We start from the raw sequence: 18,848 nt of genomic DNA on the forward strand, positions 1-18,848 counted from the left end.
AGTGCTAGCTGATTAGAATGCCTCTCATGTCCAAACTGTCCAGACTGTGAATGACAGGGTGCATGAGTAAAGACTCATGGCTGAATGTATAATTCCATTACATTGTAAATACAACAAGGCCCCTCAGTAGAGCTAATTTCTCCACCAAGGCCCAATAAGCTCCTTAAATTAAATTAACACTCATAAAACTCAGTCCCCTAAAAATGTTTGATCATTTTTATCAACACATACACAATATCGACTGAGAATATACAGACTGTAGCTTCTCTCACTGCTGCTTCTACACACACGATTGTGTATATGTTTGGAATTAAAGCAGCCTGCTGGTTTTGTAACCATTATCACACAAAGCTGGGGTCTCTTGAAAGGCCATTTGTCCCATTATCACAGTCTAAACTAGCATTACAAAAAATGCTGAATAAGCAATGGAGGAGCAGAAAAAAATATGGAAAGTATTTGAAAAATTGCATAAATATTTTGGTGTGAGTAAGCAGCCCCTGGGGCATAGCGGAATCCTCTGCATCCAATTAAAAGGAAACTGTCTAAATTGTCTCACGGAAGTATATTTATTCATAAAGGTTGTCCATTGATGAGCAAAAAGTATTAATGTATTATTTTGAAGCTGTTATTAATTTACATGATATTAGAAGGTTTTACTTGAGTTTTAAAAAGGGGAACTTGTGTTGATAATGAACCAGCAAAAAAAACCTGAACATTCATGAGGCTTTACAGAAAAGTGATTGACACCTCACAGATAAAAGAACACCGTAATGTTCGGTAAGGTTGTGTATATAAAGACTTAGACCTGGGGAAATCATTGCAGTGCAGCCTTTGGATCGGAACCCTTTGGGCTGACGGATGAGTTATGTTTCTCTCTCTCGGAGGCTGCGGATAACCCTGCTCGACCTCCAGGACCATCAGTTTGTAGAACATTGTGTTAGAAAATCCTCCTGGGATCTGAGTCGAGGAGCTCTGGAGCTAATAGGTACAGATATCCATTTTCTCGCCTGCCTACCGCCTCTTTCCTCATACCCCTTGTGCACTGCAAGAAATGTCCAAATGTGATCGCACACCGAGAGGTGGCAGCATGCTGGCAAGGGCTGCCGCGGTTTGAGATGATTTTCAAACAGACAGCTGCAGAAAGAACCACAGCGGCGGTACACTTGTGGTGTTATTCTGAAGAGGGAACAAATCTGCATAGAATCACATACTTTATGTAACACTTGTGTCTAAAATAAGATGTCAAACTGCAGAACAGTAATTGGATGAGATGCTGTTACTTCAAATCAGAAGAAATATGAATCTATTGGTTTCAAGTTAGGAATATTGCAGGATACAATAGAAAGGAAGCACATATCTGGAGTTAAGTACAGCGTTTACATAGTGTGTATCCTGCTTATAGAGTGTAACAGTGACTGCCCAGTTTAACAACGGTTCTGTTTCTGATAGTAAATTCCCCATTGCTTTTCTCCATCTGCGTTTAGGAAAATCTTTGTGAAAGAAAAGAAGTCAGGAACCAGGCTGAGTTGAATCGAAACCATGAAACATGAAAATCAAAAAAGTAAAGGTGCAGGTGCTGTACATAATTATATTTAGAGGGAAGGGACTACTCATCCCATGAATCATTGCAAATTATTCATTTTTTCAATGAATTCCAGTGAACTTCATCTTGAATCCCACCCGTTGTTAATATAGTGTTGCAATATCAATTTTTTTCATACATTACTCTGCCTCAGGTTGATCTCGGTTTACAGTAGTTTGTGTCTTTGTGTATACAGCTTTGCAAATAGTAGAGCAGCGTAGAAGAGTAACGCTGGTAATCAGATTATAGCTGGTGTGATTTTTGTGGTTGTGGTAAACGTTTTCATTGTAAAGAGCAGCTCCAAAGAAAAGTCGTTGCTGAAAGAAAAATGACAAAAGACGATGGTGCAAGACGCCATTTTTGAAGATTGCACATCAGCAACAAGAGCAAAGAGCATTGTCTATTGCCATCTGCGGCTTTTTTTCAACAGTAATCAGTACAAACATGAACAAGTGTTCAAACGAAACACATATAGATCAACAACTCATGACTTTAGAAATGAATGACCTTTGTGAATTTTTGGCAGACGTGTAATATAAACAAGTATACTTAATAAGGGGTTGCACATACTTTAAAAACCTTCCTCGGCCATTTCATACTTGCACTCTATTATTGACTTCATATTTGTATAATTACATGGAGCTGTCTCTTCTGTTTAGTACGATGCTGCAGTGACTTCTGTATGTATAATGATGAATTATGTCTGATTTATTACAAGTTGCAATTTTAAGTGATAGAACTGCAGCATTGACGACTGGTCACCAAAAAATCTGTATATCAAGTAAGATCATAGTCTTGATAACAAAAAAATAATAATAATAATTATCGCCATATAATTTCCGTACACAGCAGTAAAAAATAGTCCCAATATATACTGATATTAAGGTATTGATCCGCCTCAGATTTGTAAAATATCCATAAAGGAGAGTTTAAAAGAAGCTTTTAAACCACAACCTTAAATCAAGAGTAAAACAATCTCTGTTTCAATAGAAAATTTATAAGAATTGGATTTGTATCTTCTGATGTTGACCGATAAACTAATAATTAAAATGTTTAAATGTCTTGATAAAATTATTGGCCAAATCGCAGACCTATAGTGCCGACTACGTTACAGGATAGTTGAGTTGGCCACATTTCAACACATTAGTATGGAGCCCCTCTGTCCCTCTGCTATCAAAAGGTTTGTTTTCCTGACTTCAGGCTGTGATAATCACTGTGAAACATGTTTCATATGTCTGTGAGTTGTCTGTGACACTGTACAATTGAACAATTCCCGGATAGATGCTATGGTGGTACTAGAGTGAGCACCAGGCCTTGTGAAAGAGCTTCACGATGAAGATAAACTCGTTCCAACCATTGTCTTCAGTTGTTTCTGATCACAAATCCATCATCTATTTTTTTATTTTCTACTTATAACATGAAAATAATAATGTATTAGTGCCTATCTCATCTCCTTTTAACACCCACTGACTTGTTCCTGTGGACATTTTTTGCAGCGTGCCTCACCTCCAGCTGAGGAGGACATGGATGAGAACAGGCTTCTGGGATATGACTGACGGCTGCTCCCAGCCAACCAGAGCGGGGATGCTGCGAGCAGCTCGCCCGCTTCTCTCACGCCATTGGCTGTTGTCCGGAGAGTCGGGCTTTGCACTGATATTAATGACTGCTGAGGAGACGGCGGAGCATCTATGTGGTCCGCCTGACACTTGATCGAGGAGGAGAGAGATGCGCCGAGAACAGCCGCTGTGAAGACGGGAACGGGGAAGGGCACAGGGAACACATGCGTCCTCTTTGCGCGCTCTCGCCACGCTGATTTTTTGGAGGACTTCTTTGTTTTGGCTTCATCCTCCTGCAGACGCCGTGTGTGTTTGTCTGTGGAGGAGAGTCCAGCACCGGTTCCTCCTCGGCTGCGTGAGGAGAAGAGGACCACACATTGTTGACTGGCTTTACGTTGCGCGCTGTGGCTCTCTCGTCATTGGAGCGCCGCACTTGATGGGAATATAGACGCACTGATCCGAGGACTATGACGGTTAAATCGGGTAAGTTTACTCTGTTAACTCCTCCGATAGGTTTCAGTAATTTCATATATATCGCCTGTTATATCGCAGATTGCGTCTGCGCCATGCATTTGGCAAGTTAATTAAAAACGCCAGGTTCGGCGATGTTGTTACCGCACACGCTGTATTTTACTTGAAGGCATACATCATCGAGCTTCACCGATACTAATCACTAGTGAGCGATAAGAGAATTTGAGGAAAAAGATTGAAGATTAATTATGCGGATGATTAGCCTCGAACCTCTCGCTTGACGTGCAGACGCGCTTTTGCGCAACTATGCAGGATGCGCCTCAAAGAGACCGGATCCATGATGGAGTGCGGTCGGGGTAATAAAGACAAATTAATTAAGAGAAAACCGTGTGTGTGTGTGTGTGTGTGTGTGTATGCGTGTGTGTGTGTGTGTGTGTCTGTGTGGTGATGGACTGGCAGTTTCACGTCCCCCGGTCCTGCTTAGTGAGCGCACACGTCTCGAACAAATCCCCCCCTTCTCCCCCTAAACCTTCTTGTTGCAAACACACAACTCGTCACCTACACACATGCCAATAAAGTGCGTTGGCACATCCTCGGCCTGGAACACACAATCACACTCACTAATAAACGGAAGAGAGTTGGCACGTTGCATCCAACCCTCTGCGTAATTATGAAAGCTACAGAGGCTGAGGCATCTTCGAGCGCATTCACCACAATCACACAACCTGCCTGTACACCCACACAACCAGGGATCATGCTATGTGTGCATTTATTTATTTATATATTAAGAGAGAGAGAGCGCGAGAGAGAGAGCGAGAGAGAGAGAGAGAGAGAGAGAGAGAGAGAGAGAGAGAGAGAGAGAGAGAGAGAGAGAGAGAGAGATAGAGAGGTATTCATAATCCCATAACTGCAGTGGGGCGTCTCTCTACCCTCTCTCTCTCTCTCTCTCTCCCTCCCATTTTATCTCCCTCACCCTCTCTGTCCAAAATGTCCAGCAAATGTATTAATCATGAATATTTCAAAAGGAAGATATGCAGATAATGGCTGATCATGACAAATGTGATTTTCACCAGGGGGGCTATTGAGCCTGACTGCTGTAATCTCCTGTGTTTGCATGTGTGTGAGAGTGTGTGTGTCCAGTAGCTTGTTCCCCGATGATGGATACAATAGATTTTGGCCTCCACGGTGTGCGAATGACTCACCCACAGCAGCTGCTCAAAATGAAACACACAGTCAAATGCCACACGAGAGCCATCATGCCCTTCCTCCCATCCATCAGTAGCCATGCGGCCACGCTGAGAGAAGCCCGTCCTCCACACCGTGGCGTGTTCCCACTTCGAATTATTTGACTAACTGCTGATTGAGCCAAGGACGTTTGCAGCTTATTCCATTGTACTCAGCCACCAGCTCCTCAAAAGGGAACCTGCAGTTGAGGCTCCGTGTGATTGCTCCAAACAGTTTGAGAAGCGCAGACCTAAGTGCATGCCGTCATAACACTGTCCCCAGGCTGCTGCCATCAGCCCCATGCTGACAAGAAGAATCAAAACAAAGCACAAATGGCTTGCATCATTAATTTGGGCACATTTGTTCAAAACAAATCAATATTACATGTCCCCAACAAGTCACACGCTTAAAGTGAGTGGCTTTGCGAATTGCCTATTGATCTGCGTGTGAAACGGTAAAAAGCGGAGTGCTGTTGAGGTGGGGGGTGAGGGGCTTATTGTGCCTGCAGTGGCCTTGTGGAGGCTGGGAGAACATGACAGACAGCACAGCGTGGGTGTTCCATATTCATTTCTCTATAGGCGGAGGGCAGCAGGTTCCTGTGAGGTGAAGGGATGTGTGGGTGGCGAACGCTGCTGCAGGTGGTTCAAAGCCGATGTTGGAGAAGGTAACGACTGCGCCATCAAAATCAAATTGATCTTAAGATTTTTTTTCACTCCCATACTAGTGGTAACAAGATGCCCAAGGATCTATCGGGACTCCTGAGTGAAATGCATGTAAACATATTCAGAAGACGGCTGTAGGGGATCAGCCTGTGCAGCCAAGCATGGGCTCTCTGATAGCATCCTGCTCCCAAACAAACACAGGCATCCATTAAAATGGAATAAGCACAGACAGGGGGTAAAGGGATTGGGGAGTGGGGGGGTGCATGTTTGATTTTGGATCGAGTCGCTGGACTGTAGCCGAGCCCGAATTACATCAAAAGAAACAGAGACGGAAAGAAGGGACACACACAAAGTGAGGATGATGGCAGCATCCATGACATTTTGGTGTTTCCAATTTCCCAAAATGGGAAATGACACTTGTTTGACACACAATCCTAAAAATGTTCAAGCCAGAGAACCACTAGAACAAAAAGCTATACTAAAACTGACTGTGTATAATAGATAAATGTCATGTATAAATAAGCAAAAATAAAAAGTCACTAATTGCTAATAAGTCCCATTTTCTGCAGATTAATATCAGAGTTGGACGCGATGAGCACATTTGCCCATATTGCAGTTTCAAACATGAGGAGAGAAGAAGAACAGGACATCTAAAGGCCACTGCTGTGCCGCCCATCTGCTCTGCATTCAGACTGATACATATAGGCCCTCTGAGCGCTAATGAAAAGCTCGGTGAATGAGGGATGCTGCATCACGAGGCCAGACCCAAAAGTGCACGCACTGATGAAACTGCAGTGACTCATGCATGGCAATATATAGATATACATACTATAAATACATGCACTCTTATACACATGTATGGAAATATGCATAAAAGCGCACATAAAGAGCAATAGCTGCCACCAAATCGGCTCATCATTGTAGTGTCGAGCCTCTGAAAATATGTGGCGCCATCCTGCCTTTTGAAAAAGAGCAAATTCTTTTCATGTGTTTCAACTGAGGGAAGAGGAGCAGAGAATGAGAAAGAGAAAAGAGAAAGCCCATATCAAACCCCATGAAATCATAATAAAGAGGTCCGGGCCGGCGATAAATGCATTTCAGTGGCATATAATGATTGATTCCGTCTACCGTAGGAGCTTATTCCCCGCAGGCTTGTGGCCCCTTGACCAGCCATATATTATTCATATAAATATAGATAGCTGCGCATCTTAGAGGCAGCACACATGCCACATTTGCACCTGCAGATTCAATTTGGCTCTGACTTTGAGGGATATGCCGCTGGCTTCGTTCCCCCTGCCTGCACCCCCAACGCCCGCCTCCTCACACCTCCCCTCTTTCATTTTGGCTAGCAGCTATACATGGAACATTATGCAGATTTTTTTTGTCAAGAGTGAGTGTGATTACGTTGAGGGAGAAATGAGTGTCGGAATGTTCGCTACGCCTTTGACCTTATCAGCAGCAGCCTTAAGCTGGATACCTTGTCTTAATTTTAATAGATGCAGCACTATGCGAATTAGACAGGGGGACCTAGCTGCGCTCTCTGTCTCTGTGTGGTGTGTTATGCACCCATTATGCCAACGAGCGGCTGCATGTTTGCTTTTTCATGTTCTTTGTGAGATCACTGTTGGCTAAATTGCATGTGCAGGCCCATGTATGCAAATTCATGAATCTCTCTGTGTGTTTGCATTTTCTTTGTGTGTGTGTGTGTGTGTGTGTATGTGCACACGAGTGCAGGTGGGCGTGCAGTACCGTTCGATATAGTGCAGCATGTATGTTCCCCCACACCCTGCACAAGGACACATCTTGTCCCGAAAAGAGCTGAAAAACCAGAGTTGAGGGTCCTGTGGTTAATTTGGAGCATTGATTTTACAGTAACAGTTGACTCTGCATTGATTCATGGCCGTACAAGTGCAGATGTAAGGGGGAAAGGTTTCCATCCGCACCCACACATGTGCACAGACGCAGATGCACATACGTACTGGACGCTTCATTATGCATACATGCTGCGTAAAAGGGTCCCTTTAATGGACTCTCCCTTACCTTGGAGAAAGTATAATAGTAAATCAATGAGGTGAAGGGCAGAGGGAGGGACAGTAAAGGCTTCCAGAGGCACCCACCCATGAAGGGGCCTACCCAGAATGTTTGACAGGAGCTGCTTGGTTACGTTACGGTGGTGATACATGTCAACAGGAAATGTTTCTGTGTTGTTGACTTCAGTTTGTTTCACATCATGAGTCTTGAATCTTGAGCAGTAATTTAAAAAAGAAAGAAAAAGTGGGCTTAGCTACATTTGTACATATAAACCCATGTATATTTTAACAATTGGTGTATGAGACCTTAAAAGATTAAATATTGAAGAAAATAAGAGATACGTATTTTCCACTTAAAAGTTTTGCAATTTTGCAAAGCAACTGAGGAAATCAAGTAAAACATGCAATGTCTTATTTTTCCCAATAGAAATAGGCCAGATGTGTGAAGGTCATTGAATCTCTGAGCGCAACAGCTATGGTAACTTTAAATTATATGTGGTGGAGAGAGGGGTGTTACCAAAAACACAAAACATGGGCAGACACATTTGTTTACTCAACTTAAAGTTAACAAGTTATATGAACACAGTTGCAAATTTTAATCAATTTTCTTTTAAATAATTTGTTTAAGTTGGTTAAACAATTGTCTTTTATCAGTGCAGTCATGCTGGTAATTAGACAATTGGCGCTGCAGTCAGACAGACATGTAGATCGACAGGTTTGGCACAGCAGGGGTGACAGGTATTGAGAAGGCAATTAGGCTGACATCAGACAAGCGACAGGACAGTAAGATGCCCAGAAAGAAAGACAGGGACCTGAATATGCAGGGAAACAAAATTAAATCCCTCTCCTCTATTGCCGGCTGCTCGGTCGGATTGCGACGCTAATAGAGAACATAAGGATGAATGTTAGCCATAAGGGTTTGAAGAGCGGAAAAAAATGTGAGAGGACAGGATGAAAAGGACAAGATTTATAAAAAGAGCTGTGGGGGCTGCAATATCAGGAGCAAAAAGAACGAGCACGGGGAGGAACGCTGGAGGGGGGGGGGGCTTGTAGAAGAGAGCCTTGGGAGGCTTATTACCAGTGGATCAAAATTCCCAATGAACCATTTTTTCAATACACAGGCTATTCTCCTGAAAGACGAGGCAATCCGGCTGCGCCCTACTTTCCACTTACGTCTGACCTTTATGTCTTCCGCCCAGCTTTACCACAGCGAGTGTAATGTCTACCTCTTAGCAGATGCAATACTGCCTTGTTACCGCTTAAACCGCACAGTCCTCATAATCATCTCCCCGAGGGCCAATAAGCTCCCAACAAAACCCTACATCTCGACCTATTCCACAGCATATATCTCACAACTTCCCATTTTTATGCCCGCCATAATCCCAACAGAACATATGCTTTGTATAATAGATGATTTTATTTTTACATGAACCATAGGTCAAGTTGACACTTGGCGGGACAGTGATGAGGACCCAACCTGCAGCAAAGTAATCACCTCCTGGTCCCCGCTCTGCAAAACAACCTGTCCGAACCCTGTGAAGCAAGGTGGAAGATTTATACCTCATTTCAATAAACAGCATAAAACAAACAGTGCTGCCCGGCCGTTTGGCTGCCCGGCCGATTTGAGTCAGGCCTGCCTGAATTAGCAGCACCAGGACCATCGCTCTGTGCCCCTTCTGTGCACACTCATTAATTTAAAGTGGTCATATCTCACTGGTCTCTAATCAAACTGTATTTGTGCCATTACTGTCCGGAACAGCCACCGTGTTAGTATAATGGAGTGGGGGTCCGGTGGGAAAGTGAGCGCGAGGTTCTGCCAAGAACAGAATGGAAAAGCTTTTCACCTTGACAATGACTGAACATCTTAAATGTATCCCTCCTCAGGTATATCTCGTTTTTTTTACGGAACAAATGGAGAAAGTTATTCAGGTTTTTACGTGGCGGAAAAATGTTGTAAATGATCAGATTTTAATGAGGAGTGTTTCCAAGGTATCCAGCGGAGTCAAAAGTCGTAATAATTAAAAGTGAAATCTGTGACTAATGTGGACTAAAGTGATCCTGGTTTGTAAGGATGATGCAATGACACTGTCTTTTCTGTGCTGCTTCTCAGGCGAGTAAGTTATGTATAGGAAATAAATAACTTAGTAGCTCCCAACATGTGATAGTGATGCAAAGACAATGTCATATATATCTTTATAATATAACTCCAGCTTGAAGACATGCATGACAATTTGCATGTTATTGGCCCAGTGTACAGATAAATGGCTATAATAGCTTTGTATATCAGTCACAGTCCGCAGATTACCAAGCAGAGAGCACTGACAAGCTAATTATTCATTGCTATTGATTATTCAACTGTAACATGTTCTGCTTAATATGTGAAAAATCACACAAATATGAAGGGATCTTTAGCTAGATTGTACAATGTTATGCATTTGTTTTGAAAAGAAAAATGGAAACAAAGATCAAATTATATTTTTTTACACTCACAAATCCAGTATCAGTGATTACCTTTTTTTTGCAAATCTAGTACCACAGGGTACAGCCAGCTACCTAATGAACATCTTGGAGCATTTAGCCGCTTGTGTACCTGTCGTTTTCTTCAATAGTTGGCGGAGACCAAAACAGAGGTAAAAGGGTGAATATTGGAATTCCTCAGGAGGAAAGCAACACAACTCTAAGTAAAGGCTAGTGCTTTTTCATATCTCCTGCATGTGTAAATAGGCAATTGTTTGTTCTCCCAATTGAATTAAAGGGTCAGAGTTACAGTTTGTTTATGTAGCCCCAGAGTGGCGGGAAAACGCCTCCCCCCGAAACATTACAGGTTTCACTAAACAAATCGAGTTGTATTTCACACACTTGAAACAAGCCAGATACCAGGAGCTTGTTTGTTGCAATTTTCACAGCCAGGATTATTACTGGTGAAAGTGAAAAGCCCATGGGTTAGACTGTCAGCCTGCTACTGCAATGGTGGTGCTTTGGAGGCTGTGGCTTGAATGATTCCCACAACCTCCCTTGTTTCCTGTGACACCTGGGAACTCGTGTTAGCTCCATGAGTGAACACCTTAGCCTGACCTATAAAATACTTCCATTGGCTCCCCGAGCAAATGTCAAAGCTTTGCCTAATGTGTTAGTGCAGGTAGACATTAAGTTAAGGGAGATCCCATGTCAAGCTCCCTAGGTTATATTACCAGCTGCTGATTATGTACCTCCCTAATCAAGATTTCCAATGGTTTTTTCGCCCAAGCAGAGATTACAAGCATCCATCTTTGAATTGTATTTGCTCCTGCCGTATTAACAGTATTTATCTTTGTCCAACAGCCACATAGCCACTTAACCACTTATAGACATACCAATTGTTAGTGGGGATTTGGCTTATTTTCCAGCATCACAGCCTCACTATGGTTAATATTTCCTGCAAAGACAAAATTATTGGGGTCACCAAGGGTTAATGCACCACCACTGATACCATGACAAGTTCAAGTTCTTCCTCTGGCAAGTCATTTTGTCCTCCGGATCTCTTTTCTCCTCTCTTGTACCACCAATTACTGGCCACGGAGCAACGGATGTGGGAAATTAGCTCTACAACGAAGCAGTTTGTGTGTGTGTGTGTGTGTTTGTGTGTAGCTCCACTGGACCTCTTACAAATAGGTTAGTACAAGTGTAGTGTGGACTCCATATCCACTGCAGTCACGGTGCAAGGCCTCTTCACTGGGCGTCACATAATGCGAGCGGACAATACGGATTTACATGCTCAACTGCCTGTAGATGATTAGGATATTACACTTAAAATTATGCTGTTTCGGTGGGGAAGTATACTTCACTATATCAACCTGTCGTTCAATGAAATAAGCCCAATTTCCCTTGCCAAAAAAGCATCCTAAATGGAGACTGAAGGAGTGCATTGTACAAAACATCTTCTTAGTTTCTGTCTCGCTATGTCTCAATTGTATATATTACAAATTGTTTGTCTTGCGTAACCAAGTCATTGACTAAACACGATTCCACTCAGGTGGCAACGGGTGCCTGAAGACTCGGTACATTTGCCACATGAGACACGATGCAACCCAAGGTGTCACCTCCGATTCAGTCAGCCTCTCCTTACAAATGACTCTTAATGTTTTCCTTCAACAACCCTTCACCGGGACCTGAGCTGACATCCAGGAGATTGGAAATTAAACCTGATTTACATACATCTGTCTGTAACGTTTATACATTTATTCATCACTTTAAAACATATGCAGTATTTAACCTGCCCTGGCTCTTAGTGTCAGATATATGCAGCGATAAATGGCAGCAGAAGTTTGAAAGCAGCATTAATAATACTTTTGACAACAAAGCTCTATTTCAAATCTATCGAGGCTAGAGCTAATGTTAAACCACAGTAAGGGATACAATGGTGGAAAAATATACAATGAATCATGAGTCATTTTAGAAAGTGGTCTGAAAATGAATTAGCAGCAGCCTAAATAGTATGTACATTACATACTGTAATTTTGCTACTAAAGCACAGTGTGATGCTTTGAAAATATTGCATTTAATATGGCCCCAATCAGATCTAAAATCTAGATTTCTACGAACTAATTGTTAGATTATTAACACAATTTAGCAGGGAAATGTTCGGTGCTCGCTGGCCACACCGTCCTCTGCTAATCTCTGGCATAGCGTCACTAATCCTGTCCTAGATTTTCATCAATGTGGGACAACAAACATTCACATTAAACTAAAATGATTTCTCACAGTCGGCCTCTTCTACCTTCTTACCAGCCGTGATGTCCTCCTCCCATCCATCATTACGCCTTGCCAAAATTTGATTAGCGAATACCTGATTCAACGTGTGGCAACACTATTTCTTATTCTGCGACAACAGTGCCAACACAGATGCTTTGTATCTGAGTGCTGCAAAGTCTCAAACAGAAAATATTGATCGGGAAAATGGTTAGTCTTATATATCTAAATATGTCCCCACTGACATAATTAACATCGCTGGTAAAACAACAGCCCGTTAGAGCCTCTAGCAACAATTGCACAATTAAGCTCTGCATTTAACAGTTAACCCGACCGCATTACACCACTGGTAATTGTGATTAGTACAGGATGAAAGCCACAGCGAGCAGAGACGAGACCGAAATGCTGGTGTTACAGAATCCGGCCTGTGTTTCCAGGGCATGGATCAGCTGCATAGCTCACAATGAAGAGCCTGCTGAAGAAGAGAAGCTAAACCCTGTTTATCAGAATGCTCTGGGTGTTGCAGCTTATTAAAGTGCCAGGTGCTTTCGAAAAATAATACCCCCTCTCTCTTTCTCTCTCACTCTCCTCCCACTGGCTCCATGTCTGCCTCCGCCTCCTCCCTCCTCCCTTCAGACCAGACTCCAGCCAGTGCTGGAGCAGAGGTTGAGGAATGAACCTTTGCGAATAGGGCAAACTGCAGCGTTTCTGCTGCCATCAGAACTTTTAGCTTATTTATTTATTTTTTCCCCCCCTCCACCTCTCCTGTGGCCCCTGAGGTGGAAACAGTGAAGGTGATGAAATTAAACCATTTCTTTCTTCTATTGTTCTCGCTTTCCTGTCGCCGTCACACTCCCTTTGGCTCCCTGTCCATTCCATACCCCGTCTCTCTTGACTTTACCCATGATGATGTGATGTGTGATCTAAAGACCCAAAATATCACAAGCACCATCAAACCCATATAAGAGGCATCTAAATATGACAAATTCCATGCTGCACTTGAACTGTGGAGCTTCCTCCATAGCAGGAGACAGTGAAAAACACATAAAAGTTGGCATATTTCTTGATAGTGTATTTATAAGAACTGCATCACCTCATCAACACTATAACTGGCAGATAAAATAAAATATCTGGATATGTGGTGGATTTGTTTGAGCTTTTACTTTTAAATGTACTCCATTTTACAACAGGGTAGATAATGCCCAAGCTATAAAATATGCCAAAAATTCCCAGAAACACAATAGTTTTGTGAACTGTGTTTGACTCTTCGTTAATTATCAGTGAAACAACAACCATTTGAGAGACATGACAAAAAAAGGACTTAAAACAAGTTGTTACTTAAAAATTGTGATAAATGTAACATTTGTTCTTGCTACAATTGTTCACGTTATTTAAAGAGATGCTGTATCTGAAATGAGGCCTAATCTGTGACCTCTGCCAAGTAGGTTATGTTTATAATTATTTGTTAGTAGGGATTAAGAATTGAATAAGAATTGCCTAACCAATTTCCCATCAAACTTGATGGAGGGATGGGTTCCATGTTATTTAAGTGGAGCTCCAGGATATTTTTTCACTTTCGCTTTAGGATTGTTTAGCTTTGGTGGAGATAATGCGCTCTACTGAGTGACATTCTAGTTATAGACTTAAAGACTTATTTTATTGTTTGGATTCTTAGCTGAGATTTTATACATTTCTGAATTCATCGTTCTCTAAAATGTCCACAGTGGAATTAAAATGTCTGGGGCATGTTTGCTTCTCTCTGCCAACAGTCACAATCTCTGCATCTGAGACTCATTTCGGACAAAGCTGAAATGTCAATCTGATAAAGATGTTTATCAGATACAAAACTATAGATGTAAATTGTGGTAAACTCTTTTAAGACTATTACTGTTATACATCCATTTGTCCCTATAGTATGTGTGTGTGTGTGTGTGTGTGTGTGTAGAAACTAGCATAGTTGTTAGTGATGTGTTGCCACCAGAAAACTGTAGGATCTGCATTTTCCAAAAATGTAAAATTCTACCATTGTGCAGATTTGTTGATTGCACAAAGATTAATTATGTCAACACATTAATGTGTTTTCATGGTTGCTGTGTCTCGTCACAAACAGGTGCAAACAGCATCTGGGCCAAATGCTTAGATTGCATGTGCAGCTTTGCTGTCTCGCTGGGTTATCGGCTGCCCATTTACTTGTTGCTATAGCCCCTGACATGTTCCAGTTTCTTTAAGCGGCTTGGCCTCAAGGCTAATGCTTAAGCCATGGGATGTCTGCCATTTAAAAATCTTAATAAGCGTTGTCTTCGTCCAATAATAGACTTACACTGCTGTACATCAGAAATTAATGCTATATTGCCGGAGCACATGCAATACATCCCCAGAATGAAGTCTAGAAGGTCAAACAGATATAAATCCCCGGTTCTTTGTCTTGAAGGGAGGGTGTATAAATGTCAACATACATCAGTGTGCCTATAACAAATGTCAATACGCCAAAATCCTTTTCTCGCTACCTTGCTTAGCCACCTATATTATCATGTAATACTCACACAACTTCTCTCTGTCTTGTTTGTCTTACACAGGTAGGAATGGGCTGGGCTGTGGACCCTGGAAGCTAGTAACGACAATCAATGAGGACACGCATCTTTAAGGACAGAGAAGAGTCTACATGGATATCTATAACTGTGCTCAACGTAGGTCCTTTGAGGTATAATATTAGTGAATCCTTTTAGTTCCACCCCACCCACCTTCTCGGGTCTGCCTGGCTGCAGTATTGGCCCTGAACCCTGACACCAGAAGGCAACATTGAGTGATTGGTCATTACATCCAAGGGCGTCTACACAGCAAGACAAAAATAATATCTTTGGAACTGCGCTGCAGCTTGTGGTCGGGGTGGTGAACGGGGCGGTGAGTCAATCGCCTCAAAAGCTGCAGCAAATGATTCATTATTTGTCAAGTTAACAGCTCAGACCACTTAATCTACAAGGACCCATTTCTAACTGGAGAGAACGGGTCCAATATGAAGGACGTGTCATTCGTGGATCGTCTCTTTGTCGGCTTGGCCATTGCCTCTTTTGTTGTGGCCACTGAGGAGAGGCCCGACTGCCCAAAACTCTGTGTATGTGAGATCAGACCCTGGTTTTCTCCCAGTTCCGTGTACATGGAGGCACAGACAGTTGACTGTAATGACTTGGGACTCTTTAGCCTGCCGGAAAAATTACCAGTGGGCACACAGGTACTATTACTGCAAACAAACAATGTTGCCAAGATTGAAAACCCGTTGGATTACCTGGCAAACATAACGGAGATTGATTTATCACAAAACAACTTATCCTCTATCAGCGACGTCCATCTGGGGAACCTTCCTCAGCTTGTATCTCTTCATATGGAGGAAAACTGGATACGCATGTTGCCAGAACAATGTCTGGCAGAGTTGGGTAACCTGCAGGAGCTCTACATGAATCACAACCTCATATCCTACATTTCTCCACTGGCTTTCCAGGGTCTCAGCAACCTTGTAAGGCTCCACCTCAATTCTAACAAACTGGTGGTCATTAAGAGAGAGTGGTTCGAACCCATGCCAAATCTTGAGATTCTGATGATCGGTGAGAATCCAGTTCTTTCTATCGATGACATGAACTTCAAACCTCTCAGTAACCTCCGCAGTCTTGTTCTCACCAGAATGAACTTGTCTCAGCTTCCTGACGATGCACTGGCTGGTCTTGATAACGTTGAGAGCATTTCGTTCTATGATAACATTTTCCCCGAGGTGCCTCATTCAGCCTTGAAAAATGTCAAAAATCTAAAGTTTTTGGATCTAAATAAAAACCCCATTGCAAGGATACAGAGAGGGGACTTTGTGGATATGCTTCATCTTAAAGAACTGGGGATCAATAGCATGCCGGAGCTAGTTTCTATTGACAGCTTTGCCCTCAATAACCTCCCTGAGCTCACTAAAATAGAGGCCACCAACAATCCTAAACTCTCCTACATCCATCCTAATGCTTTCTACAAACTACCACGGCTGGAAACCCTAATGCTAAATGGCAATGCACTCAGTGCCCTGCACAGGATAACCGTTGAGTCACTCCCAAATCTCAGAGAAGTTAGTATGCACAGCAACCCTATCCGTTGTGACTGCGTAGTCCGCTGGATGAACATGAACAAGACCAACATTCGCTTCATGGAGCCTGATTCACTCTACTGTGTGGAGCCTCCAGAGTACGAGGGGCAGCATGTCCGACAGGTGCACTTCAGGGAGATGATGGAGATTTGTCTGCCACTCATCTCTCCCGAAAGCATGCCTGGGCATATCAAAGCAAAGAACGGGAGCTCAGTGTCACTCCATTGTCGGGCATTTGCTGAACCTGAACCGGACATCTATTGGATCACCCCATCTGGTGCCAGGGTTCTGCCCAACACTGCCTCTGAGAAGTTCTACATGCACCCAGAGGGAACCTTTGACATCTATGACATAACAGAGAACGAGGCTGGTCTTTACACTTGTGTTGCCCATAATCTGGTTGGAGCTGATCTTAAATCGGTTTCAGTAGAGGTAAATGGATACTTTCCCCGATCTATAAATGGTTCTCTCAATGTTGTAGTGAAATCCGTGGAGACCAACTCCATCCTGGTTTCCTGGAAGGCTGGACCTGGCACCCTTGCTCCCAACATTAAATGGTACACTGTGTCAGAAGCCAACCATCCTACTATAGCGTTTACCACCAGAGTTCCCTCTGATGTCCAGGTCTACAACCTCACCCATCTCAACCCCGCCACTCACTACAAAGTATGTGTGGATGTGCGCAGCATCCACTACAACCATGACACCAAATGTGTCAATGTCACCACTAAAGGAATAGAGCTGGCAGCCCGGGATACGGAAAAATGGGATGCAGCAGTAATTACTGTCTTTGGTGTGCTCTTGGCCGTGATTTCAGTGGCCTGCCTGCTTATTTATGTCTCTCTGAGGAACCATCACCTTTATGGGGATATAAGGAAATGCGACTCCAAAGCTCCGCTGAAACCAGTGGAAGCTACCGGTATGCACTCTCCTTTCTTTACAAAGCTGTGGGTTTCAGGTAAGGGACTGCCAAGTGGAGTGGAAGTGAAAGCCACAGTCATAAACGTATCTGACAATGCCTTTTAAGAAGAGCGGCTTTGTAGAGCACCACACACCAACTACACTGAATGGACGATAGGACAGGGGTGGACAAATCTGTTGTACTGTTTCAAAGGCAAACTCATTGCTGGTCCCCAGCTCAGATACAATGGCAAAACTATTAATGGACTGGGATGGAACGGTTTAAAATAGACTACATGCTCTCCCAGTTTCAACCCTAGCTGAAGAAGTGGCTTTGCAACTGATGCATTACACCAAGCTCACATCAACAGGAAGGTGCATTTACTGCAAAAATATATATTTCGTTACCATTCATACAGGAAATGAAGGCAGGAAAAAAGGAACAATGATGATGATGATGATGATGATGATGATGGTCAACTCTCTTGTAATTGACTGTTAAATGTGTTCAGAGTTGTGGAACTGTCTGTGTGGTCCCAAGCAATACCGTCTGTGCTTTGTCAAACATCCATAGACGAGTTAGAGATACAGTTATAACACCTGTCTATTACGGGAAGGGAGATTTAGTAGAGTAGACAAATAACAGTGATTATGGTGTAAGCCTTTTGATGAAATACATTATACCCCCCCTTTTTTCTATTTAAAAATGGATTCTTAATTTTTCATGGAAATACTGTTAGATATTATATTATGTTGATGTAATGAAAAATCCTCTGTATCTGAACAGTTCAAATGGGTTTTAAATCAAGGCACGGAGCAGACTACTTTTGATTACAATGTCACATTAAGCTTAATGGAATTCTGCAACAAAACGGGCATCTAGAGAGGATATTTCTCCAAATGGCTGTTTATGCTGTGTGTACAGTAGTTCTCATTGCAATGTTGACTGGGAAATAAAATGTGGGTACGTTGGACTAAACAAGATATAACAGGTTGAGAAAAAACTGAGGTGACCGGCCTTTTTCTGAGCAGACATTTTGATACGTCACAGGTGGAAAAGTACATGAGGTACTGATAACATTAAAGTTGGCTCCCATCAATCGGAGCGTCACAGTCAGACATGCACACGACCCTGAAACGGGAGCAGATGTACGGAATCCAGCCATCTTTCACTGTATTAATTACACCTGTGCTTTTCGTACCCTGACATATCAAACATGTCTGCTGTGGAAAGAAAAAAGGCCCATTGATTTGTTATTGCCTCAAGAAAGCGGTCTGTTATGCCCTGGTAAGTGCCTACAACAAGAACTACATTTGGTAAACGGAGAAGAAACTGAAGAATCACATCAGCCTCAGCAAAACATGGCCATGTCATCATTGCAGAATCACAAGCTACTCTCCAGTACTTTTAGTGGAACTACTTTCTCAGTATTTTTAGCATACATATTTTAAGAACACATTTCGTTGTTGCTTTGGGTGTAAAGTTAAAAAGCCATTTTTATATTAACTGTATTATATGTGATCAATGGGCACAACAGACTAATTAAGAAAAGTGCTAAGAAAAACAATAAATGTCAT

At 42.6% G+C, this 18,848-nt stretch overlaps 1 protein-coding gene across 1 annotated transcript; it reads left to right on the forward strand.

Moving 5' to 3' along the window:
* Positions 1 to 3,409: 3,409 nt before the first annotated feature.
* Positions 3,410 to 17,707, forward strand: LOC128428772 (leucine-rich repeat neuronal protein 3). Its single transcript, XM_053415024.1, has 2 exons — positions 3,410 to 3,621; positions 14,830 to 17,707. The coding sequence occupies exon 2, from the start codon at positions 15,267 to 15,269 to the stop codon at positions 17,394 to 17,396; it is 2,130 nt and encodes a 709-aa protein (XP_053270999.1). The 5' UTR covers positions 3,410 to 3,621; positions 14,830 to 15,266; the 3' UTR covers positions 17,397 to 17,707.
* The last annotated feature ends 1,141 nt before the right edge of the window (positions 17,708 to 18,848 follow it).

Source organism: Pleuronectes platessa, chromosome 22 (assembly GCF_947347685.1).
Source record: "Pleuronectes platessa chromosome 22, fPlePla1.1, whole genome shotgun sequence".
Taxonomy (NCBI): Eukaryota; Metazoa; Chordata; class Actinopteri; order Pleuronectiformes; family Pleuronectidae; genus Pleuronectes; species Pleuronectes platessa.